The sequence below is a fragment of the Ursus americanus genome, chromosome 15, assembly GCF_024610735.1.
Source record: "Ursus americanus isolate L20-20 chromosome 15, mUrsAme1.1.p, whole genome shotgun sequence".
In the NCBI taxonomy this organism is placed as follows: domain Eukaryota; kingdom Metazoa; phylum Chordata; class Mammalia; order Carnivora; family Ursidae; genus Ursus; species Ursus americanus.
The window spans coordinates 4,838,483-4,865,233 of NC_142141.1; the positions used below are offsets into that span (position 1 = coordinate 4,838,483).

A 26,751-nucleotide genomic window follows, 5' to 3' on the forward strand; every position below is an offset into this window, starting at 1 on the left:
ACACAGATATATGGTTGGAAAAGGGAGCACTGTTTTAATAGCCTTTTCAGATAACGATGGATATTCTTTGGTACAACAGACACACGTGACAAGTTTTTGTTATGGGTTGTTGTGATATAAAATCTGAAATCGTGTTGCTGAACTTTTCTACTCTGCCACAGTAAAATCCACTGGTCCATCTTGCACTTTTTTTTTTTTTAAGATTTATTTATTCATTTGGGGGGGGCGCACATGCGTTGAGGGCATGGGACAGAGGGAGAGGGGAGAGAGTCTTCAGCGGACTCCATGCTGAGCGTGGAGCCTGACGTGGGGCCGGATCTCATGACCCCGAGCTCACAACCAGAGCCAAAACCGAGAGTTGGACGTTCGACTGACTACACCACCCAGGCGCCCTGTCTCACGTCTTTTACCCATCAGGGATTTTATAACATCCTGAGTGTTCAATTTGAAAACAACTGCCTCAGACTCATGCAGATCTTCCAAACATTTACACATTTCAATATACAGCATCAAAAATTCCGACTCACTAGTATCGCTGCAGTTCTCTTCGAGGACATGTAACGAGAAGATGTCAAGTTCAGAACGGCAAACCACGTTTTCCAAACTTCTGATTCCCACCGAGCTTGAACTTTCTCACTGGTAACAAACACTGCTTTCCTTAAAAGTGACAGGCTCACTGAATTCATTTTTTTTTTTTTAAGATTTTATTTATTTATTTGACAGAGACAGCCAGCGAGAGAGGGAACACAAGCAGGGGGAGTGGGAGAGGAAGAAGCAGGCTCATAACAGAGGAGCCTGATGTGGGGCTTGATCCCACAACACCGGGATCACGCCCTGAGCCGAAGGCAGGCGCTTAACCGCTGCGCCACCCAGATGCCCCCTCACTGAATTCATTTTTGAGAGAACAATTGCCAAATGCCCAAATCTGAACAACCACGGTGTTTGTCAGTTGTTCTTTCAAGTAAAAAGCATGTGTCATGAACACACAACGACTAATTCAGCTCACAATTCAATCACACACATGTGCGTTTCCTTGACATTACCTTCACAACCACGGCGCTTTCGTATGCAGCCATAGTGCTTTATAGGTACTTCCCACTTTTCTCTATACAGATTATTAAAAAGGCAGGGGTCGAGATATCATAAAGTTCATCATTTTACTACTTCATTAAGGGCATTCTTAAGTGAAATTGGCATGTGTTTTAACATTAACTGTATGATGGTGATGGATACGATTCCTCGTACATTTTGATATCATATCCTTGGTTGAAATCAATGCCAGCAGTCTTACCCACCACGACTACAAATGTCAATAGAATGAAAAATGCAAATAATGTCCCAGAGTTATGAAAACAGTAATGACCTCAAGGACCCCCTGAAAGAGTTTCACAGACCCCCAGAAGTCTGCAGACCACACCAGGAAAACCGCTAAGCTACGGGAGCACAGCAGATATTGATTGCACCTCCGGAAACTTTCAAGCTTTCCAAGAAGACAGACCATAAACAGACCCAATTATGATGTGATGAGGGCCAGGATGGAAGCATGGCAAAGAGTGCAGTATGTTTTGTACTGTGGAAACTGGCAAAGGTTTCACAGTGTAGGAAACCTTTGAAATGGGTCTTGAGGGTTGAGTAGGAGTTCATCCAGAAAGAGAAGGTGGATCTCTACATTCCCTGTTTCAGAAGGACAGGTCCTAGGAAGGCAAGACCTTTGGAAACAGGTACAAAAATAAATAAATAAATAAATAAACAGGAAAGTTCACATTATTAATAAAAATTATATTGGTCCCCCGGCACTCAGAGCCTGATGAAAAATGTGGTGGGGTGGGCCTTGTCTCAGCCGAGTCTCCCTCCTTTTTCAGTTCCGCCCAGCCACCCTCTGTGGCCTCCTTGGATGAGGCAGCCCATTCAACCCTGCTGGGCCCCTGAAACCATCACAGAGCACCTGCTATATACTTCACACTTTACATAATTATATTTAATTCTCTCCAAAAACCTATAAAACGCATGTAAATATCTCTTTGTTTAGAGAAGGTGGGTAACTTCCTCAAGAACACAGGGCAAATTCATAAAGAAAATCAAGATTAAAACCAGAACTGCCGGCATTAACATACATGAAGTGCTCGGTAGACTGCCTGGCATACAGTAAGCACTCAATGTGTGTGAGCTGCCTTTGTTGTTACTATCATCATCATAATTACTGTCGTGACATATCATCAAGGGCGAGGGAGTGAGCATATTCCTGCCTGGTATCAGCTGCATGGTCCATTTTCCAACAGTAAGGGCAGAGGCTCTGTTAGCAGCATGCATTTTAAGCAGGTCTAGAAGCACGAAAAGATGTCCAGATATTTCTTTGGTTTTCCTGCAAGCAGTTCTATTTCTGAGGGTTTATTCAGTTGGGTCCCTCTGTTCTGCGCCTCCTGCTGCCAAACCTTCGTGGACCAGAACAGGCTGAGGATAATGGAAGCAGGCCCTACAGCCGAGTCCCCGGGAAGGCCCCCCGGCACTCAGAGCCTGATGAAAAATGCGGTGGGGTGGGCCTTGTCTCAGCCGAGTCTCCTTCCTTTTTCAGTTCCGCCCGGCCACCCTCTGCGGCCTCCTTGGATGAGGCAGCCCATTCAACCCTGCTGGGCCCCTGAAAACAGAAAGATAATCGGTGCATTAAACTTTGATCTCTGCTGCTGTCACTCCAACAAGCAGGCGAGGAGAGGGCCCCGTCCCTGGGCTCTGTGCTGCCTGAAGCAGGCTGGCGGGGTGTTGTCAGTGCGCTGGGTTTGTTTGTCAGGTTAGCAAACAAAGCGCCCCACGATGCCAGCTGCCCCGGGTTTGGTTACTCTGTTCTTGATACGCGATGATACTCGGCATCGTGTGAGCTCTGAGGACGCAATGTTGTGTGTGAGTTCCAAAGGGCAACTCAAGGAAATCAGTCACGTTGGGGCTCCCACGTCCTCTTTCCAGATGCTTCTCGCCCACAGGGACCTCTACTAGAGTTGGAGAACAACTCTGTGTGAAGACTTCACAGAGACGATCCATCATTTCCAAAGTGTTTCATCCTCTTTCTAAGGTTGGTATACATGGTCTGTCTGATGCCGCCAAGGGGTTCAGTTTCTGTGGCCTGGGCTCAGCCATGACGGTGATGCTCGGACTTTCTACATGTCAGCCACTGCGTGAGACCCTTCACATACATTATCCAGTTTCACGCAGGGCACAGCAATTGGGAAGACACTGGATAAGTCACTTGTCCAAAAGACACCTCTCCTAGAATCGGGAACCAGGACCAACGCCAGTGTGATCAGACTCCCCAGCGTGAATACTTTCACACTTCTCTCTCCCCCACTGGTCCCCTCTGCCGTCAGACTTGGCTGAAACGAACTGGGGCAAAGCTGGGACCAGTATTTTGGGGGTGTTTCTACTTGCACTAGACCTTTTACCCATGCATTATCTCACGTCACCCAGAAAATAGCCCTGAAGTAGGGATCATCAGCCCCGGGTACCGGAGATGATATAGAGACCCAATCCTGTTGATCAGCTTGCCCAGGTCCATGAGTCCCTAGCAGAAGACGATCCAGACTCAGGTCAGTGTGAACTCCAGTGCACGCCTGATCTGTCACCACATTACTTCTGCCGCACGAGGACGTCAGGGTCTCCTGGGAGCGCCAAGGGAAACATCTGAGCCGTGAGCATGAGTGACAGGGCTGGTTACTTCCAGTGAGAGGGAAGAGGGGAGGAAAGGTCCAATGCCAGAAAGACTTAGGGGTTGGGGGCTGCCATGAGGAGGAGAGGGGCAAGAAAACAAGAAGGCAGGTCTACACAGGGCAGGAACGGAAATCTGGGGAGAGACGGGTTGGTCCCATGATCAGAATCAGGAGTGCCCGCCCTTCCAATTCCAGATCATTCCAAACTCCAAGGCTCAGTTTAAGCATCACACTATCTGTGGAGCCTTCCTCCAGCCCACACTGACCCTGGTGTCTAGTAGCATTTGTGGCCTGAGCCGCTCTCTCTGGCTATGAACTGCATACACACAGTCACATACTGTGGTCTGTCTCGAACGTCTCCAGACAGAAAGTTCCCATCACACAGCAGGCTCCCACTGAGAGAGGAAGTTACTAAAAGGGAGGATGCTGTCCTCTTTATTCCTCTTTTCTTCTTCACAGAACCCAGAAGCCTGGCAAAAACAAACACAGGCTCAAGTCAATACGTGTGCTGTCGAACTGTTCCCATTGTATAGAGAAAACAGAGGAACTCCTATAAATGAGGTCAGCTGCTCCAGAGTTCTCTGACTTCTAACAGTAAGTCTCCTGATCAGTACTGCACCTCAGATCAAAGGCAAATAAATATGGATTGATTTACGAAGGAAGAGTGGGGAGAGAGGAAGGAAGGAGTAGAAAACAGGAGGTGGGAGGAAAGGAAGAGAGAGGAGGGGGAGGAGAGAGAAGGGAGAGACAAGGAGGGGCAGAGGAGATGAGGAGAAGGAAAAGCAGGGGATGGGGAAAAGCGGAGGGGATAATGAGAGGGAGGAGGAGGAGGATGGGGAAGAGTTGAGGAGAGGAAGGAGGGGGAAGGGTGGAGGGAGAGGAAATGAGGAGGGGAAGGATGATGAAGAGGGGGAGGAGGGGAGGAGACTGGGAGGGGGAGGGGAGGATGGGGAAGATCTGAGGAGGGAAAGGAGGTGGAGGAGGAGGTGGGGGAGGAGGGACAGGAAGGGGGAGGAAGATTTTGCTCTGGAATGGGACACAGAGCTTAAAACTGAAATGGGTACAAAATCAGATTGATGACAGAAATAGCGCTCTTTTTTCAAGCATGAATTCTATTTTGCCTAATCTAAAAAGAGATTTTTCTGCGATACAAACCTCCCCTTCTGTGCCTGCTTCACCAAGATGTAGGTCTAATTGACTTCGTCGAGTAGGAAAACCCAACCCACCACAGAAGGAACTACATTCGGGGCTCTGTCAGGTTAATCTCCACAGAAATCTGGTGACAAAACCAAATCTTGAAGCAAAACAGAACAGAACAACCAGGACCTGCAGCCCAGCCGTCTCTCACGTGGCGCAGCCCAGCACTGGGATGGGGCGCCAAGCAGACAGGCAGGCAGGTTCCCAGTCGACGGTGAACACCCTGGGGGCCTCCCATGCCCACTGCAGTGCTCGGCACGGGAGACGTTCCACACACGTGTCACCTGTTCACATCTCTGAGTTTACAAACACCGTCAATGACCATCACACTTAACGACTTCATTAACACCAGGGTTCGCCAGCTGATCTCAAGACTGGCCAGATTTCAGACTTTCTCTACAACATGGTTTTCGTATTTGTTTGTTTGTTTTTTTTTCTGGCAAGTATTACTAATAATAATGAACCTCACAGATGATTCGAGCGTTCTGGATATTTATGTGTGACTTGAATCTAACTTGAGCATTCATACCTGTACCGTGAGGTCAGGTTCGACCACAGGCGAGCCTGTGACATATGCAACAGGTCTTGTTCTTGTCTTTTCTCTCACTTATCACGGCTCAGGATTATGTATTTTTGGCTTACTTATCTTGTGTCTATTCAGCCTCCTAAAAATAATGTCCATAAAGACCAGAACCACTTCTGTTTTGTTCACCGCATAGTTCCCCAAGAATAGTCTATGACCTGGCATTAATATAATCACGGCACATGGCAGGTGCTGCACATTTTCTGAATGAACAAATGAATGGAGCTGGATTAAATGCCTCCTAGCTTCTTAGCTCCTTGCAACAGAAAAAATCTCAGACTCCATATCACCAGAGGTCCCTTGGCTGCCTGACCCCAAGTGGACAGCCCTTTGTGTGTTGGCTAGTCATGTCAGCAGGGTGTTGGGACCCCAGATCTGACCTCCAGGGGGGCTGCAGGTCCTCGTTTGGCACAGATCAGACCAGGGGAGGCTTGGTCATAGGGTGAGCTCAGGCTGGGGGCCTGGAGGGCAGACCCACCATGGAGCTTACTTGACCACTGTCCCATTCAGGACACACGTCAGGAAGAGCAGCTCTGACTTCAGCAGCCTCTAGCCCCAGCAGCCAGCACCAGCGTGTGCCCCACACAGGGTGGGCAACAGGAGAGTCTGGTGGCAGGCAGGAAAGGACAGCCCCCCGACCCAGGCATGACCCCAAGGTCAGGGAGACATGCACTTTTGAGAAGGTGGGCCATACCTGGTGGAGCCACCTCCCCGTTTTGCAGGACCTGTCCTCTAAAGCAGTCACAGCAGGTGCAGGACACAGAGGGGGATGGAGCAAGCCTCAGGGAAGACACTGGTGAAAGTATTCCACCCCCAGCACGTGTTCTGGACTACAGGCCCAGCACCAAACCTCCGGCTAGGCTTCCTGTGGAAAGACTTCTCCAATGAACCCATCTGCCACCCTTGTCCCACTACTCCATCAACCGTGGACACACTAAGCCTCCGGGCAGGCTCGTTCTCACTTCCAAGCCTTTATACTATTGCTCCCTCCCCCGGGACCCTCCTTCCTCAGGTCTGAGCGTAGGCAGCTCCTTCTCATGCTCAGGTCTCAGTTCAAACAACGTGTCTCCAAAGACTTCCCTGACCACCACCTGATCTGAACTCCACAATGACTTTGAGCTTGATTTTGCTTGTTTATTTCTCACTTGTTTGTAAGCTCCAAAAACCAAGCCCATGCCACCTTTCACTTACTCCCTTAGCCCAAGTCCCAGCACGGGGCAGCACAGAGAAGGCACCTGATAAGTCCTGGTACAGATAAATGAATAAGCGACCGGGAACTGAGTGGGTGCCTGTGTTCAGTTAAATAGCGAGGGACCAACACAGCTTGCCAGGGGCCATTCAGTGCCAGGCCTGTCCAGTAATGACACTAACCCCAAGTCCCCTGGGACGGTGAGGCCAGAGCTCTCAAGAAGAACCTGCCGGTCAGGATGGGCTCTGGGTCCAGGCCCTGGTAAGTTTTTATTTTTACTCAACACCGACTAACTCAGAGCCTCCCTCTGAGTGGCCACCACGGTGACTCCCATTTCACAGATAAGGAGTCCTACCTGGGGAGGTGAGGCAACGTGATCAAGGTCTTGGGCTATGAAGTCAAGGACCTCATTCGGCCTCCCTGGTGACCCAGGGCTCAAATGCCTCTTTCCCGCTTCCCTATATATCCACCTGTCGGTCTGTAAGCCGTGCCCAAAGCGGGCAACACAGGAAAGAGAGCTGTCCTCTGAGAGAGCTGTTCCTATTCCTTCACCCGGTCAGGATCTCCCAGGCCCTTGCTCTGTGTAGGTGCCACGGCCAAGAGACTGAGCCCCACCCACCTGCAGCTCAGGGACACGCATGCTGCAGTGAGCCACACCACAGTCGTCTTCTATAAAGATTTTTCTTCTTTAAAGGTAACTAAAATTCTTCCAGTTTTGAGATTTCTTAAAATTCCTTGGGAGTGCGGGTAGGTGGTGATAGTATGTGGCATGAGCACTGGCGTCTACATTCAGGGTAGAGACTTGAAGCTGGAGGTGGCAGGTGGGGAGGGGGGCTTCGCCACAGGCAAGCTGGCTAGGTGGGCTGGCCTCCCAGGGAGGGCTTGCTGCAGTCTGGAGCCATTTCCTCCCCAAATTCTGACTTCCCAGCTCTCCAGCTGTGAGCTCCGGACCCTGGCCGAGGACCAGAGGGCACTGGTGTGGGGAAATGTGCCCTGCTCAGCATTTTGTAGCAGGTCCCGGAGCAGAGGCACCAAGACCTCTGCTGAGACACTGGAATTTTTCAATTTGAAGCCCAAAGTTCGCTCTTTCTCTCTCTCTCTTTCATGCATTCATTCCTGGCAAATTGCGCATTCTCTCCCCCTCCCTCGGTGAAGCCCATTGTCATTCTGGTGGCATTTCAGCCCACTGCAGGCATAGCGGAGGCTCCCTCTTCCAGATTTCTCTGTCGAATCGCTGGCAAGGACAAAGCCATTCGGAGCAAGATTCGGTAACTAGCTTTTTAATTTCATGGCCCGAGGTTGTCAGGACAGTGCAGAGAAAATTGCCAACGATTCGGAGAGCGGCCCATGAATCTGGGGCAGAGCAGGCAAGAACAAGGGACACTTCAGCTGGGGGAGGTGGGGCTGGGTGCTGGCAGCCACTTGGATGAGAAAGTTCTCTTCTTCCAAATTTCTTTCATTTGGATCCCATGTTAATTTAAAAAGATCAATTCAGCAATTTTTCACCCTTCCGCAATAAAGTGTTTTAAATGGCTGAGAAAGCAAAAAAAGTAGTGTACTGTAAGGATCCTTCTCTAGGGGGGGATAAGGATCAGGTGATCACAGGCTGCTATGAAATGGGGCTTGTAGATTTGAGGGAGAGTTGCTGTCTTTCCAAATCATTTTTGCCAATGTGATGACAGCACAAGTACACTTCCGGATTAAGACGCACTGTCAGAGTGAAAAGATCTGCATCCCAACCCCAAGCTCAGCGACAGAGTTGCTGTGTGGCTCTGGGTCAGGAGGCCTCCCTCTCTGAGCTCTGGAAATTGAGAGGATTGAAGAAAATAATCCCCAAGTGTCCTTTCCCACCTTTATGCTTCTCTGCTTTTTCTGAGCTCATCAGGAATCCTTTCATTACCTTAAACGTGAGGTCTCCCGTCTCTTGGGCAGAAGCTCAGATGGGTCCGAATTGAGAGGACTGCGCTGCGACCACCCAAGGGGTGAGTGACAGAACCACGTCACGACAGGCAGCCTCCATTTTACAGTCATGCCACCCCAGCGTCTCCAGCAGGATCTGCTCAACAAGGTAACACGAGGATAAAGTGGTACACTTGCACTGGGGGTTTGATTTAGGGTTTCCAGCACTCTCCCAAACCTATTTTCTTTCAAATACATTCCTCACCACCCACCCCCTAAGTGAGGGCCTATCATTTCCCCCTGTTACAGATAAGGAGTATATGATTCACGTGCCTCAAGGTGGCCCGCGTCTGACCAGAACCCACGAGCCCAGTCCCCTTTGGCTTGCTCTGGGCTAAGACAGACAAGGATTGCTCCCAGGGAAGCAGCTCGTGAAGGGGAAGAGAAGCTAGTCGCATCCTGCCAGTCCCTTCCCTCCTGCCTTCCTGCAGCCTCACAACCGCCCCCTAATTGGCTTTATTGGTCCAAGGCTCCTCGTCTCCAGCAGCATGAATGGGTGCTGGGTGATTTAAGCTGAAAGGGAAATTATAGGAAGATACTGGGCAGCTCACAGAACAGATGGGAAGGCTGGAAAATGAGGCTCAGGAAGCAGGCAAGAAAAAAGGGAGGTCACACAGCCAGAAGCATAACCCAAACCCTTGCTACAGAACCAGCCCAGCACCGTCTCCGCCGCAGCTCCTACGAACGCACAGCCCCCGACACAAAGCTCGGGACCATCTCTGCTGGCGCTGGTCCTGTGCCGGCCCCTGAGCGGCAAGGGAGGCTGGGAAAGTGGGTGCGTATCTGGCATTTTCACCTTCTACAGGAAGGCTCTGCCTCTCGACAAGTCTCAGACAGTGGAACAAAGTCCCAAACAGGAAGGGCACTGGGATGCCCAGCAACCGCAAACGATGAACATGCACCACTGGTCAGGCAGGCTAGGTAACGCTGTGATCACAAAAATCCTAAATCTGAGCGACTTCAGACACTAAAGATTTCCTTCTTATTCAATCTATAGATGCACCAAGGGCCAGCTGGGGGCTCGGCTTCAGGTCACCCTTAACCTAGAGCATCCCCCATTTCCAATACTGCCCACTGTCACCCCAACAGAAAGGGAGATTCGAAGCAGCAATTTTTAAAGGTCCAAGTCTAGAAGTGGCACATGTCGCTTCTACTCATGGCTCATTGGCTGGACTACTCACATGGCCCTGCCTTGGGGCCAGCAGGTACAACCCTGCCTCGGGTGTAGTATCTGGAGAATAGTATGAATGATGCCCACAGTCGACTACCCCGAAGCCTGCCAACCACAGCCCATCAAGGGAAAGAACAGAAGAAAAAGGCACTGAAATGGACCAGAGTTTCATTCCAGGTAGAGCTGCGAAGATCTGTGTATTCCCCAAGCATCCCCAGAGGCTCGAGCAACCCCCCACTTTGGGGTGTGGTCACAGAAGGCAAGCGGCAGCAGCAAATGTCTAGAGCTCAGTCTATCACGACACACCAGAAGTGCCAGGAGGGATCGGCGCAGGAAGCCGAGAGCAGGCTCCTGGATGGAGCTCAGGCAGCCTCATCCTCGCTCACTGGCTCCTGAGCCACCGCATCGCCTCCCCAGAAAGACGGGCACTTCTCCGTAGCTCTACGTTCTCTCTGGAAATAAACCCTCTGCTTGCAACTGGCTGACAGGCAGCAGGAGCTGGGACATCTACAGGCCACTGGGCCCTAATCCACCTCTGTCACAGAGAGACGACAGGCAAGCAGAGTCCCAGAAAAATGCAGAGAAGCCAGGCATCAAGAGCGAGGATCTGCCGGCATCTCTGAAGGGCCTCACACACCCCAGTCCGACTAGCCACACAGCCCTTCCTAGAGTCGCAAGGTTGACACTTCTACAAGGAATGACAACAATTACTGTTGACGAATGACCAACATACTAAACACCAAAGCTCCCGTCGACGCCCAGTCCAGGGAAAAGTGCAGCTGTAGCTTCTGAGAGAAGTAGGAGATACACAGATACAGCACAGACCACTAGTTCCTCCCAGTATACAGGTGCCACTTCTTCCTTAATAATATGAACCCCAATTTTTTTTTAAAGATTTTATTTATTTATTCAACAGAGATAGAGACAGCCAGCGAGAGAGGGAACACAAGCAGGGGGAGTGGGAGAGGAAGAAGCAGGCTCATAGCAGAGGAGCCTGATGTGGGGCTCGATCCCATAACGCCAGGATCACGCCCTGAGCCAAAGGCAGACGCTTAACCACTATGCCACCCAGGCGCCCCATGAACCCCAGTTTTTAACTGGAGGCTATACCGGAAAGCTCCAAGACTAGGGCCAGGAGCCTAGGGCAGCCATCTTGGATCATGAGGCAGCACTTTCAAGACGGTGGAGCTTAAGGTGGTCATGGAGCCACCCTATCCGCCCAGGACTGCCTTCCTCCAGACTTTTACGTGAGACAAACTCTTGTATTGCATAAGCTGCTGTTATTTTGTGGTTAACAGTTATTAGCAGCAAAACACAACTGTGAACAGCTATAGCAGAAGCAGGAAAATCATGTTAACCACTCCTGTCTTCAAGGAAGTGTGGAGCTTGATCACCTTCCTGTTTAGACGACCTCCTTGAAGGGCTGGGAGATGCAAAAGTGGGCCCAGGGCTGTTTGGAAAAAGGAGCTGAAGAGAGCTGACTCGCAGCGCGTCCCATCACAAAAAGTTGGCATTCTGCTGGCAAACCATGAGGGTGGGAGTGAAGAGGCGACGGGGCACGGGGAGAGGAGCCAGGAGATAATAAGTTGGCCAGAGGCTAGTGCACTCGTGAGGAGAAAAAGCTGACCACGAATCCCTCAGGACATGGAAAGTCCTCTAAGAACAAGAAGGTTGAGAGGACAATCTGCAGTTTGTTTTTAACGTTGCTGAAAGGCCAGTGCCTCCTCTGATACCACTGGAATTCTAGTCAGTACCAAAGAATCAAGGTGATGAGCCTCCTACAAAAATCCCCAAGCTACAATGAATATGGTAAAGGCGGGATCTCCAAAGCAGAGGTGACCGTGGAGATTCTGCAGAAACTGTGGAAGGGGTCAGGCAGGGCCTTCTGCAGGGCCCAGGATGGCCAGGGTGGGGGCAGCGGGGTGAGCGGTCTCAGCTGGACCCCAAGGGGCAGGAAGCCCTAGCCAACATCTGCCACGTGAGAGGACTCCTGCAGCCTCCTCATTGGTCTCCCTGCCTCCAGCTTCACCCAGTCCAATCCCACTCTGTGCTGTCCTAGAGAAATTTTTGCAAACTGCACATCGGAGGCCGGTCCTGCCCTATTTAAAACTCACTGTCCCCACACCAAGGTCAAATTCACCCTCTGAAAGCATGGCATTTGAGGCTCCAGCCTACTTCATCAACCTCACCTCTTGCTGGTCCCCACCACACCCCGTGATACATGCTCTGCAGCCCCACAGAGCTCATGGGCTGGCAACTCTTCTCAGAATATATCCGTGCTCTTCACATCTCTGGGCCTTTGCTGAAGCCATACCCTCTGCCTGGGACTCCGAGCCTCGCTACTTATCCAGGAAATGTTCTTAATCGCAACACAAATGAATTCTGGCTGATTTATGCAGTAAAGGTACATTGTACATGACAGTGTGGCTCCCAGAATCTCTGGGAGGGCCAGAGATCCAGGCTTGAGGGTGACATGGACAGGAGCCATACCCAAAGTCACACTACGAGGTGTTCCGTGGTGACCCTGCCCCTCCTCCCCCCACTGCTGGGACAGACAAGGCAGCAGGTGTCTCTGGACCCATGCGGGAACTCCACCATGGCCCCCTCTGAAGGGGACGCCACCTCCCCCTTGCTTGGTCACATGCGCCCTGCTGCATCAGACTGCCTGGGTGGCTGGTCTCTGACGGCTGGAGTCCAGGACACATTTTGGGAAGCTAAGAAATCAAGTCCCTGGCCTCTATGTTTCCTGCCGAGACTTATAAGCTGGGCGTCTTCAAAGGAACTTCTTCTACAAGGCAGGGCCAAAGCCCACTGCACGCTTTAGGACCCCGCTCGAATACTGCCTCTTTGTGATATTCCCAAGGCGGCCTCGAGCAGTTACCTGCAGCCCCTCTCTTCCCTCTGTGCCCACCTGCCTCCTCAGGCACTCTATTCATGATCTCCCTCCAGCTTTTGAACTCCTCCAGCATGAGGACCAAGGCCAAGTTCATGTGGGTATCTCCCCTCTCTCCCCTGTACCCCTCCAGACCTAGCACAGAATGCAGATACCATCATTTCTGAGTGAACAAACAAGTGGCTTAGCTCTGCTAGCAAACCTATGTTGCCAGAAGGACAAAGGGTAATAAGAACCATGACGTATTGAGCACTTACTGCACACTGACTTCCATCCTGCGTACTTTATGCACCATATTTTATTAATTCACAAAAACTACAGCAAGTAGCATGATTTTGATCCTCTCTTTTGCAGGTGGGGAAAGTGAGGCCCATCTGGGAAGTTAAGTAACTTGCTAAAGACACTCAGCCCACACTGCTGACTGTGCCCCAAACCCACGGGTACCTCATAGGGTTGGCCAGAGAAGGCAATGGAAGGAGATCAGGGGACTGGCCCGGCACTCACTTCCTCTGTAAGCCCATGGGCACCATCTAGAGCCCTCTTGCTTACTTTGTCTCAGAGGAGAGAAGGACACAGGGTACGGGAGCTCCTAGGGGCTCCCCACGCACCCCTGTCCTTGAGCCCAGAAGGATATGAATGTCCCAGTGTAGCCTGGAATGCCCAGCAGAGCAGCCACCAGGGCAGGGGTGGGGGGTTAGGGGACAGCGGGTAGAGGCAGAGGGAGGGGTGAATGCAGCAGGCTGTCATAGGGCAGGGCAGCTCAACCACTCAAGGGCCACGCTGAACGACAACCCTCTCTGCCCTGAGAAGGCTTCCTGAGCTCAGGAACAATAAAATCTACATGCACATACCTCCTCACCCCTGCACGGGCCTTTCCCTGTTCAACAAACTGCCACCGGTCTTCTCTCTAGAACAGTCGCAGGTAGCGATTGTTCTGTCAGGCACTGTCTCACATAATTCTCACACCATCCTTATGAGGTAGGTCCTATCACTACTGTCATGTCACACATGAGGAAACTGAGGTCCAACAGGAGAGATGACCCATAACTCATAGCCACAATGTGGTGGGCCAGAATATTCTCCCACACCCGTCTCCAGAGATCACAGTCCTCCTAAAACACTGCAGAAGGTGGAAGCCGGGCTTTAGAATCGGGCAGCCCTAGTCTGAGCTTTGATTCGGACTTCCCCTCCCTGTACGCCAGCGTCCTCATCTATAAAACAAGAAGGATGTCTGTCAGCCTCACAGAGCCATTGGCCCAACTACAGGTAGTGGGGCTAAGGAGTCTCCACCAGGGCCGGTAGAGAGTTGGCACTCAATAAATATTACTTCCCTTCCTCTGGCCGGGGCAACCTGCCGTTCTGCCTGTCCTCTTGTCATAAATCATTGGCACTCCAGCTCTTTCCATGAAGACCAGCACACCCTAAAGCCAGCTCTGCTCTCAGAAATGGAAGGGCCCCCCCTCCGCTCAGAGACTGCTGCTTGCCCTGACCGAGCCTGGCCACAGAAAGTGGCCCCAGACACCCAACACCAGGCCTCTTTCTGCCTCTCCTGGACCTGTCATGATATGGGGGGGTGGGGGAATGTCAGAGGGCCATTCCCTGGGCATCAGGATCCAATCCTCAAATTTACATATTATCTCCAAATAAGGCTAAATGTATAGTCCCAGAGAAACACCGAAGAAACAAAGACAATAACTGTCTCAGGGCTTTAAACTTTGTCTGATGGTTTACCACAGGGCATGGGGCACACTTACGAATTTCTACGCATCACGTATGTGTTAAGCCTGTGTTATCTTAGAAGCAGCACAATCACATTATGCTGTGTGATGTGTGTGTGTGAGACGTTTGACTGTTAAGTGCTGACCCCTCACAGAAGGCTCTCCTGGCCACCCTCGTTCAACTCCCTTCTTTTGACAGGTCAGAGATACAAGGGTCGGGGAGGAGATGTCACTGACATAGTCAAGGGAACCTCTACCAAAGGTAACTGCTTTTAGGTCAAAGTGGCCACCTGGGAACAAGGCCGGGGGTTGGGAGTTGGAGCTGGGGAGATAGGGAGTGTCACTGGAGAATGAGAGACGGTGTTAGAAGTATGACAACAAAGGTAGCTGATGGGTCCAGACCCCAGCAACAACAGCATGGAGGGCTTGACTGTGAACTTGGCTTTATTGAGCTCATCAATGTAGAGGTTGGCTGAGTGGTTTCCTAGGTCATCGCAAGATTAAAACTACTAAAGTAACATGTATGTTAATTCTGGATACATATTAATCAAGATCTCTGCCCGACTCGTAGACTACAATTGAGTACACCAGAGTGTCGTATCCAGGCCATATCGGTAGCTATTAAGGGTCTACCATGTACCAGGTTCTGCATACATATGAGCGCTGGTTTTCAGGACAACAAAAGGTAGGTATTATTATCATCTCCATTTCACAGATGAGCAAACCAAGGCTCATATGGGTTAATGGATGACCCGAAGTCACATAGCCAATATGCAGAGGTAAGTGTCCAAACCCAACCCAGATTCCTAACTTCTCACTCTTTCCTCAATATGATCTCAGGTTGCCTCTTTCACTAGAAATCTTTTAGTAATAATAATTTGAAGTGACAACGTGTTGGGGCGCCTGGGTGGCACAGCGGTTAAGCGTCTGCCTTCGGCTCAGGGCGTGATCCTGGCGTTACGGGATCGAGCCCCACATCAGGCTCCTCCGCTATGAGCCTGCTTCTTCCTCTCCCACTCCCTCTGCTTGTGTTCTCCCTCTCGCTGGCTGTCTCTCTCTGTCAGATAAATAAATAAAATCTTTAAAAAAAAAAAAAAAAAAAAAATGAAGTGACAACGTGTTAAAAACACCGAAGCCTGAAATGTTATCTAACATGCATGTCTGGTAGGAAAGGCAGTGATCGTATCAATTGGTGCTGAGAACTCCTGCTTATTAAAGCCCTGTTTTTTAGTGTATATTTGGATCCATTTTGTCATTAGATATGCTGGAAGATATCAGAAAGAAACAAACAAAATGAAGCAGCCAAGATCACACGGTATAGATGTAGCCGACACACTCCAGACAGGCAATCTTGAGAAACTCTGGATGCTGTTAATTAGGAAATGAACAGCTGTCCAGCCAAGAATTGGCAGAGCTCTCTGGATGACGACACAGAAAGAAGAAGAAAAAGGGCCACACCATGAACATGAATAAAAATCAACAACGTGTCTACCCCAAGTGGCTGCGGTGTCTAAATGCAGCCCTGGATTTGGTTCTTAGAGCTCTCGGATGCTCTTGCTTAGGGACCAGGATCTTGGATTACATGGCTGGAAGGTTACCAAGGCAACCCGCCGATTGACTTCTAACCCTGGGGTCTGCTCCCTGGCCCAGTCTCCTAGTCCCTGTAGACATATACTATGGAACATTCACACATATATTATGGACAGTTTACTGGACTGTACCTGACTCCCCTGAATATTGGCTATATTCTGACATTTGACTGAAGGCAGTATCAACTTATTCATACTTAGAAGAGCAATTTTCCCCTTCATTCATTATTTTTTCGTTCATCCATCATACATTTTCCAAGAGCCTGTATACGCCAGGCACTGTTCCAGGTGAAACAGACAATCCATTCATGGAATTTAGAGGTCAGTAGGGCAGACAGAGTTAAATCAAATAACCCCCCATCCAAAGGTAAATCTGCAACTAAAATGTTATTAAACATTTGCTAAGGACCAGGAATTATACTAAATGGATTGCCAAAATGGCGCTTAATCCTCTCCAAGGTCCTGAGGAGTGGAGGCTTGGAGAGGTGATTCAGCTTTCCCAAAGTCACACTGCCCCAAAGTGACAGCTGGAATTCCAATCCTGCACCACCTGATGCAAAATCATGCAAAAAGCCCATGCATGCACTTGGCTGCTTCTTCAGATCCCCCCTGACAACCTATAGATCTCAATTCTTTCCAGGTCCTGCCCTTTCTCCTTTGAGACCTGGGTTTGGGCTTAATAGAGTTTCCACTCTTTTATGCTGTCTTTGATATAAAATATTCCAGAACCCAGTGCAATTCACTGGGATTGGGAAACTTGTTAAAGACCAATTTTAAAACCGAGATTCAACAACTATTTTTTCCTCAAGAATACCTGAAAATGAGACTACCTGGGCCAAAGTAAAAGCAATAATCTGCGTAGAATTTCTAAAGGTCCTGGATTATTAACAGAGCAATGGTGCCCCCTAGTGCACTGTGAAATACACATTCCTTGACTGGGGATGAGAGCATTCTGGATTTACGCGGTGGCTTCCTATTCTAAGTCCGGATGAATAATCAGCCTCCTCTAGGCTTCATAACCTTGGCTCCTCAAACCCCCACCCCACACCATTTATATCAATTTCAGAGGCAAAGTCACAGATATATGGTGTAGCATCTTCTTAAGGTTCAGAATTCCATCAACCAGGACACAAGGGTCCCCACACAGATTGCTAAAGGGTGAACAACCTACTGCCAATCTCCAGGATCACTCTCCCCTTAGACCAATAGATTAATGCATCATTTCCTGCTATAATGCCTCTCTCTTTTCTGGACCTTGTGGCTTAAGTGATACCGCCCCCTCTACACACACATTCTGACCCTATCCTAAAACTACCGGAAAGACAGGAACGTACATATCACTTTGAGCTAGGTTTTGTGCTACGGGCTGGGGACACAGTGATGAACAACAAGTCGTGGTCCCAGCTCTAAAGCTTACACTCTAATAGGGGAAACAAGTGGCTAATTAGTCTATTAATGATCCATTTTTAATTATAATAACTGCTACAAGAGTTTGCTCTGAGAGTCTGTATCAGTGAGACCAAAGGCAGATTAGGTCTGAGGGTCAGAAATGCTCCCTGAGGAAAGAGAGTAAGGTGTGCTGTGCCAAAATGGAGAAAAGGCTGGTGAAAGTGATTGGAGAGCTTGGAGGAGAATGAATATGGGGCCCAGGCGGCCCGAACTGGGCTTCTCCTGGGGCTAAAGATGGTAAGTGTGAGGTCAGTTAGTAAGAATAGGCATTGGATCATCTCAAGGATGGTAAGATATTAACAGAATGCCACTAACATTAATGTTTGCCATTAATTGAGAAAGACTGAGCTGATGTTAAAGGATGAGTATAAACTAACACCTGAATATTTAGTTTGAGGATGAACTTAAACTCTCTTGAGTAAGAAATGTTAATGCAGAGAGCATCCCAGCTCTGTCTATTCTGCCTCTTCCCAGTAACCAAGGATATTGCAGAATTTATTACTTGCATCCCCTCCACTGTTTATGTAAGATGAGGAAATAACAACGGGGGACCTAATTGCCCCAGGTGGACAGGAGTTGAGCTAATAATAGGCAAAAGGCTGAAAGGAGGAGAGGATAGTGGTGGCAGCCATGGGGTTCCCATGGTGAACTGCGGCTCAAAACAAATCAGGATAAAAACCCTTACCTAGTGTGTGATGCCCGCTAGATCTCAGGAGGTAGCATAGCTTGGGTTAAACGCTGCAAGATCTGTATTCAGAAAACCTGAGTTCAAAGCCTCCTCTTCAGCCTTTAGCTTTGTGACCAGGGCAACAAACTCTGTCTCCATTGTTGCATCTGTAAAACAGCAATAAGAGTATCTGCTTTTTAGTTTCTTGTCAAGTAGTGGGTGTAAAGGGCTTTGCATCAGGCCTGCATACTCCATTCACTTGATATTAGTTTATTATTATTATTATTATTATTATTATCACCATTATTATCATTATTATCACATTATTATCGGCAGTGTCTATTTTCTGGAACCAAATCCACACACGTAAGAATTCAGGGAAACTTTTATCTTCTTCGTCACAATGTTCTGTTATTTTCCAACTTTTTAAAATAAGTATGTACTGCTATTAAAATTTGAAGGAAGAAAAAGTACCTACAGGTTTTGGCATAATATAAATTTGATTAGTGCCTTTTTGCCCAAATTTCCCTGGTTCCTATTGTTCAAGGAGGGCGTGGGTGTGCATGTTAAAAGCAGATTCCTAGGTCCCGACCGAGAAACAGTGAATCCGAACATCTCGGGGACAAACCTGTTAATGTATACTTTTACTCAGTCTCACAGATGGTTCTTATAACCGGGCACTTGCTGGGACCTGCTGATTCAAAGCGAGCGCTGCAGTGACTCAACGAGGAAGGCCAGCGCAGCTTCTGGCAATCACGAGCGGCTGAGCCTACAATTCCCACACTGCCCCGCAAACTGCCGCCGAACGAGCCGGAGCTGCCGGGAGTTGTAGTTTCAGTCAGCCAGACCTCTACCTATAAGAAAGGCGGAGATGACTGTCGAAAACTTCCCGCCCCACAATGCAAAGGCCATTGGTGACGTCGTCTGCAGAGCGCCCGGGATGGAGCGGGCCGTTTCTACCTCTCCTACCACCACCTCTGCTGCATCAGAGCCGACCTCCTCCGCCGCCGCCCCCTCCCTCCCCTCCTTCTCCTCAACTCCCCCCGCCTTTTTCTTGGGCGCTTGTGCCACCTCTACACGACTCAGGCCCTGTATTTCTGAGAAGTCGTGTTCAGTTTCCTTTGTGGGCCCAGGGCGCAGCCATGGCGGACGGTGGCGGCGGCGGGGGCACGGGCTCGGTGGGCGGCGGCGGAGCGGGTCAGGCTTCGGCGGGGTCGGCGACAGGCGCGACGGGGGCCGGTGGGAGCGGCGGTCCCATCAACCCGGCCTCACTGCCTCCGGGCGACCCACAGCTCATCGCTCTCATCGTGGAGCAGCTCAAGAGCCGGGGCTTGTTTGACAGCTTCCGCCGGGACTGTCTGGCGGACGTGGACACCAAGGTAGCCGGGGCGACGGGGTCGGGCTGGCTTTTCTAAAGCGGAGAGAAAAACAAAAGATACTTCAAAAAAAAATCTCGGCAGTGAGGTATTAGACCGCTTGAGGCAGTACAGGAGCTTTCTGAGTAGTGTGCACGTGGGTTGGGCTTCCAGCCCCATCACTGTTAGCTGTGTGACAGTCCAGTCATTTCTCTGAACTTGGGGATTCAGTACCGGTTGCAGAGCCTGTATCCTATCTTTCCCAAGCTGAGACTTTTTTAAGCCCCTCAGTATCAAACCTCTGGGTGTTAAGAACATTGGAGAAAGCCATAAGGAAACGAGAATGGTTGGAATGCACAATCATCAGAACGTTGTAGCTATTTGTTCCCTCCTTTTCTCCAGCTCAGTGATTGGTGGGCTTGAGTATCCAGTTGAATTAAGGTACACTGGTGCAGAACCCTTATCTTCTACCCCATCGTGGATTAAAGGGGATTTGGTGCCAATTTTAGATCCTAATGCCATAGGTCAACCCCCTAGTACTTGCCAAAGTCGTGGGGACGGAATGAAGTCAGGTGTGTTAAGTTTCAGACGTACAGTAGTTGCTGGAATGTTCCATTTTCTCCCTTTTGAGAAGCTTTGCTAGCAAGACTAGGGTTGTAGGTTTGGGAGGCTTTGTTACTGACCGCCTCTAGGGAAGTGATTCCTCCTCTCTGAGAAAATCTGCCTACGTAACAGCAAGATTGTGAACTTAAAATTACAACTCAAAGATAGGGAAAGACATCATCCATTTATTCATTGAACATTTACTGGCCAATAGCATGTGGACTGTGTGGATACAGGAACAAGTCACTACCAGTCCTCAAAGCTTGTACTCTAGGGTAGAACAATGATATGTAGACCAGATAATATATACAGTACGTGGTGTTAGAAGTGCTTAGTATTTAATGCTTAATTTTCCTTATTTAAGGGTCACAGATATGTATCAACTGAGCTTCCACCTTTCCCAGGATTCTGGGTGTTCTCAACTTTCCATCACAAGTTCTCCACTTATATCTTATGTTCTGTTTTGTGCAGCTAAATCAATGTAGTATGCATGTTATTTTTTAAAGAAAGAAAGAAAATTAGTATTGTAAAGCTGTTGGGGGAAGGAGAGTTGGAGCCTTCCCCATGTAACACCTTAGATGTTCCTTCCATTAGTTACTGGGTGGTTTTAATTCTGGAAAGAGTGTGTTTTCAGGCACTGTTGCTTTAGCCCCCTGGTTCTCAGTGTGGCTCTTGGATCAGCAGCATCAACATCACCTGAGAACCTGTTAGAATTGTATATTCCTAGGCCCTTTTCCAGACTGCTGAAATATTTTGGGGAAAGTGTACTGATGATGTTTGTAATTTACTTTGCAGTGCTCCCCAAATCCAAATAAATAGAACAAACCGAGAAGTAAATCAAGTGAGGGATAGATAATGCAATAAAATGTTAATGGCAGGCACATTCTGTCCTTTCACTTCAAGAACTGAAGGGATTATTTTATGTTGTCAAGATCTGTTCAGGGTTGGTGGTGACATTTGCTGTCCTTTGTGCTTTTTCAGTAAACAATAACTATCATTTCAAACTGGATGACTTATTTGGAAGAGTTGAAATTTTAATATCAGGATGCATACATAGTTCCAAGTGACAACTAATTCTAGTTTCTTTAAGCAAAGGGGTGAGTCTGTTGACTTGGGCAACCCAAGAAACGACTGACTGAGCAAACTTCCAGAAGAGTAGGGATGCATTTGGAACCAGGGATGCTCCACAAGGGCTTTCATCTCTGCTTTTTATAATAACTAGTTTATTGTCACTGCAGAGCAGAGTCATCCGTTTGTTTACTAGTATTTTGATTACATCTTACATCTTCTTTCTCTAGAAAGGGACCCTCAGTTCCTATTCAGAAAATCCCAGGGAACATCGGCTCGTCTTAGCATGGGTCAGGCACCACATTTGTGGTCAGGAGAACATGGCACCTTCTGCCCTACCCTTGTGAGGAGAGGAAGAAGGAGTTGCTAGGTAGATAGTATGTGGGTGTTTGTGAGTCAGTTCTCTTGGCCTTTTGGAAGAGTCCACCTATAGAGTTTCAACAGCAGGCTTCAGCCTGCTGATTTTTTTTTGTCGATTTCATTTACCTGACTGCTAGCAAACTTTTGCCCACAGTAACACTGCATAATAAACCCAGTCACAGTGACTTATGATAAGCACTCATTCTCATGCCGGTAGGGCTGCAGGTCAGCTAAAGTTCAGCTAATCTAAGTAGGCTTCAGCTGGGTGGCTCAGGTGGCCTGGGCTGGGTTTAGCTTGGCTACATATAAATTCATCTTAGGTCCCAGGACATGCCCTCGTAGAGGGCCAGCGGAGCACAAGAACCAAGCCAGACAGAGGACAACCACATTTAAGGCCTCTTGTCACTAGCACTCCATTGACCAGACCATGTCGCATTGCTAAGACACATCACTGGGGTAGGGAAGCAGTCGCTGTCCAGGCAGAGGGGGCAGGGGTGATGCCTAACAGCAATGCACACTATTATACCTGGTTTGAAGAAGATCAGCTGATCATACCAGAAGGTCTTAGAGGTTGAGAATACATATTCCATGTGTCCACCAAGTGCCTTCTAATTTTGTTCTGATCATAGTTGGGTCTCAAACATTTGAAGCCAGTAAGAGCCTCAAGCTCCATTTTTGGACTTAAGCTGTGCTTCCCCCTCAGCCTTTCCTGGCATTCCATAGGCTTTGACTTCAGTCTCCATTCTCACATCCTGCTGAGGTTTGGGTGGCCCTTCATTTTATGCAGGGGGTTTTCCTGAGCCCCTATTTATTGCTGAGGGTACTCTGCGAGGTAAGGGGGACAGTAACATTGCAGGTTTACAAGTGGAAATAACTGAGACTGACGGGTTGGTGACTTGCTGAAAGTCAGGCAGCCGGTTAGTTATGGTGCCAGGCTAGAACCCAGTTCCGGATTCAAAACAGACTAGATCGAATCTTGGCTTTGCCACATTTTGGCCATGTGGACAAGTTGTTTACTTTTGCTAAGCATAAGTTTCTACTCTCTAGCATGGGGGCAGGAGAGAGTTAACAGAACCTTCCTGTACCGTTCCTTGGGAAGTAAATGGATGATAAAGCGTCTGGCCTGGTGCCTGCCCACCATAAAGTGAGCACTGGGTTGCTCGTGAATTCATGTCTGCTGTGCTGCAGGGCCGGCTTCGTCGTCATGGTGAAGTGTCCCGAAGGACTTGAAACATCCACATTTCTGTGGAAAGCAGTGTTCTTGAATGACTGATTTCTAAAATTTTGGTGCCTGTAACTTCTTACCTTGCCTCTTCTTTTTAATGTTTCAGCCAGCTTACCAAAACCTGAGGCAGAAAGTGGATAATTTTGTGTCAACACATCTGGACAAGCAGGAATGGAATCCTACAATGAACAAAAACCAGCTGCGAAATGGTCTGAGGCAGAGTGTGGTTCAGTAAGTAGCTAGAATTAAGAGTGGAAAGGCGGTAATCACAGCATGATGCGCGAGAAAGCCGATCCACGTCATTATTAGGTCAAGGTGGATGGTACTTCACCGCACATCCGACACGCGAGTCGCAGCAGTCCACCCCTTTATTACCACCTAAAGTTAAGGTGCAAGTAAGCAAAGGACTCCACTGACATTCCTGCTAGTTGATCCAGCCTCCACAGGCCTCCTGTGTAAACTCTACCGGTGCATTGAAAGATACTCCAAATTACAAAAGATAATTCCCTGCTGCTTGAAGTTTTCAGTGTAGTCGGCACGTACGTGGGAGTTTTATACCAAGAGCAGTGTTTGGATCTTGGTCGAGAGGTCTAAAGTGTAACGGCAGCTTTTAGGAAGGCATGCAGTCTTGTTAAAGCATGTCCTTCACAGTCACAAACTGAACCTTAGTTAATAAGGTGCTACTGCTAGCTCACCCAAGTGACTTAGTGTCACTGGGCACAACAGTGGAGGTGGGTCATGGCATCTGGCTTTTTCTAATCTGCTCGTGATCTTTTTTTGCTCTTGTTACTAGCACTCATGTTCAGGTCTTGATCCAGTGAACTCTCCTGGAATATCTAAAAGTTTGTGAAGCCTACCTCTTTAGAAATAGAAATATCAGAGAATTATGCTGAGTGAAAAAAGCCAGTATTAAAAAGATGCGTGGTGCTGATTCCATATATGTAACATTGGTGAACGAACAGTGACAGCGATGGGGACAAGATTAGGGGTTGCCTGGGGCTTAGGGGCAGGAGGAGGGGGGTGAGTGTGACCTGAAAGGGGTCACACCAGGGGATGCTGTGGTGCTGGAGGTAAGATCTTCATCGCGGTGGTGGTTACCTGAAGTCACTCCTGTGGTAAAATGGCCCAGGGCTACCTGTGCAAACACGCAACGGCGTGCAGCTACATGTGTGAAGACGAAGCCAGGCTGGATTGTACTGGTGTCGTTTTCCGAGTTTTGATACTGTACTGCAGGTATGCATGGTGCAGACGGGGGTGATGGGGGGAGGGGTGCACGGGCCTTCAAAGAATGGTCTGTTTGTCTCCACAAGGTCAGGGATGTTGGAAGCTGGAGTGGACAGAATCATTTCTCAAGTGGTGGATCCCAAACTAAACCACATCTTCAGACCACAGATAGAAAGAGCAATTCACGAGTTCCTGGCGGCCAAGAAGAAGGAAGCTGTACCAGCGCCCCCCCCAGAGCCGGAGAGCCAGGACCCCCCCGCCCCCTCCCAGGATGCTTCCTAAGGTCCAGTATCCCGTCTTTTGTCCAGGAGCATTCATCTCTGGCTTATAGATATATAAAATGGATAGAAAAGGGGTAAGCCATTGCTGGGGATCATGTTCTTTATATATTCAGAAAAGCATTTCCTGCAAATAGACTTCAGCTACTGTTCAAGAGTCATTTTTTACCGGGAACTAATGAGTAGCATTCTCCTGTGTCAGTATGATCTTCTGTGCGACCAGAGCTAAACATCTAAACTGAGAATAGAGGCTTCATTAGAAACCAACTGGGATGATTGTTGTGCACAAGAGAAATTCAAATGCAAGTCCTGTTTTTCTGAAATTGATTAAATGAGTCTCACGCCTGGACGTGAGTTAAACTTGGGTTTGCAATTTGAATATAAAATCAGACAGTGCGTTCTAAAGTGGCACCCTAAATGGGACTCACGGTCTGCTTTAAGCCCTGCTGAATTTCCTTGTGTTTAGAGATTTGAGTTTACCACTGTCAGCTACCATGGGATTCTTCTGTTATGCGCATGCCTCTTCTTATTACATTTGGGATTTAATTTAATCTTACAAGTCAGCTACAGATGCACAAAGCAATGCTTTTTGCAGGCTTTGAGACATTAGTAAATGTGAGCAGTGACCAGCAGGTGAGCAGTGGATCGTTAACTAGCCATTGTTAGTAACCTGTCCCCTCATTGCCCTTGGGTGTTCTGTCTGTAAGATTCATTAAGATGTTTATTAGTTTTGATAGAAAAGCATCAGTGAGTGAACAGAGCAAGAGCACAGAGCTCGGGTGGGGCACTGCCTTAAAGGGGGGGGTGTCTATCTGTGCCTGTACTGGGGGGAAAAAACTCACTTCCATTATGGAGTATAAAACATTACCAGTATTCTAGTTTAATTGTAAATTCTTTTAAGAACATAAAATTAAATGTAGTCTCTTATCAAAAAGCATCTTGATCTGATTCTCTTTTTAGAGTATGTCTGGCGCCTTTTGGAAGCTCCTTTGAATTAACCATGAAGAAATGGATTTGGTTACTTAAGAGTACAACTTCAGAATGAAGACAGGCCGAGGTCGCCACTGATTTCAGCATTCAGCCTTGACTGTGGGGCAGTGTCCAGATGGGACAGGCAGTAGCAGAGCTGACCACATGTGCCCCCTCACCGTGCTGCCATCTGGTCAGCCCGCCGAAGGGGATGACACCCGGTAGACACTACAGAGATATAAAGAAACACTACATCAGTCTGGGGTTGTCCTGAAACAGACCTTTATACTTGAACTTGAAGACTGGATTTTAGGGTTTGTGTTCCGGGATCCCTAGAGGGGCTGTAGCTACAGTGAAGGAACATGACCAGTTCCAGAGATGACAGTAAAGGTTAGCATGGAGTAGGAATTAGTGCTTATTTGTCAACTAGGATGTATCAGCCATCAGCACCACATAGCTCTAAAGTTGTCATGACCCTCTTGTACGTGAATCTTGAAGCTTTGCTTTCCTTTCCTCTGTGAGAGGTGACAACACATGGGACCCTAGAATGTGTGAAGAAGTACAGACATCAGGGAGAAGGAAAAACATTTGCAGGCTCTCTGTCCAGGGCTGCTGCTGCTTATCCTGCAAGGGCTAGTGAGTCTTGGGCATGTTTATTTTATTCTCACGTTTGTGTTTTTTAGAAAAGTTGAATGATCAATAAATAGCTTAAGTTTTGTAATAAAATCATTTGATACTCTTACTCAGAAGCCTCAACTGACTATAGCCTCTAGGCCTGTGAACCTGTGAAGAGTAACCTTTGTCCTCTGCCTGCTGTTCCTGTGCCCGCACAGGAGTAGTGGCCGGGGGAGGGATGGGTGAGCGTGACTTGAAGCTGCCCACTCCCTGAAGCTAGCAGGTGGCACTGGAAGTGGGCAGGCAGTCCTCTTCTCCCCGGGACCACGACCGCTGCCTGTCACTCGCTGAGGGCAGCGCGATCTCTCCATTTTTCTCGAACCCAAGTGTACGGCAGCAGCATCACCCAGGCGTCTTGGAAAGGTGCATATTCTGACCCGAAGTTCTGGGGTGGGATCCGAGCCTGTTTCTCATGCTCCAGGGGGTGCTCATGCTGCCGGCCCTTGGCAAACACTGGGTACGGCAAGCCTTGAAGAATGCCAAAGCTGATACCCAAGAGTTTTGGTTCTTAGTTCAATCTGTCGCTGGCTATTGTTCATCCAATAAATTGTAACCTATTTAGCTGGTTCCCTGTTAGAATGACCCGCCTCCACCTTTGCCATTTCTTGGCTTATAGTGAAGTTTGTGGCTCTTACGTCAGATGTTCAGGCATTGGTTTACCCTGTCTCTGCCATTTAACCTCAGCTTCTGTTTACTCATCGAGGGGAAATAGGTTCCCGTGTATTCTGGATCGCTCACTGGCACTGCAGTAAGTACTCACAGGCCCGTGACAGCAGTGCTGCTGAAGGCAGAGTCCCTGACCAGCAGCACAGCAGCATCGCCCTGGAACTTGCTAGAAACGTAGCCCCCACCCCAGCCCAGATTTTGAGACTCGTGGAGGGGCC

General features: G+C 48.8%; 1 protein-coding gene and 1 long non-coding RNA gene across 3 annotated transcripts; one reads left to right on the plus strand and one right to left on the minus strand.

Annotated features, from left to right (window-relative positions):
• Positions 1-539: 539 nt before the first annotated feature.
• LOC148108837 (uncharacterized) lies at positions 540-18,872 on the minus strand. Its single transcript, XR_015726828.1, has 3 exons — positions 18,739-18,872; positions 18,129-18,277; positions 540-2,635 (listed from the first exon to the last, which is right to left on the minus strand). It is a non-coding gene; the product is annotated as an uncharacterized LOC148108837 (long non-coding RNA).
• Positions 18,873-19,009: 137 nt separating this feature from the next.
• Positions 19,010-25,934, plus strand: BOD1 (biorientation of chromosomes in cell division 1). Of its 2 annotated transcripts, none has more exons than XR_006778551.2 (4): positions 19,010-19,489; positions 22,828-22,952; positions 24,032-24,300; positions 25,184-25,934. XR_006778551.2 is itself a non-coding variant. In XM_045792129.2 (4 exons), the coding sequence occupies exons 1-3, from the start codon at positions 19,010-19,012 to the stop codon at positions 24,225-24,227; spliced, it is 801 nt and encodes a 266-aa protein (XP_045648085.1). In that variant the 3' UTR covers position 24,228; positions 25,184-25,934. The 2 variants fall into 2 exon arrangements, 1 of the variants encoding a protein (XP_045648085.1); XM_045792129.2 differs by having other exon boundaries at positions 24,032-24,228.
• Positions 25,935-26,751: the final 817 nt, after the last annotated feature.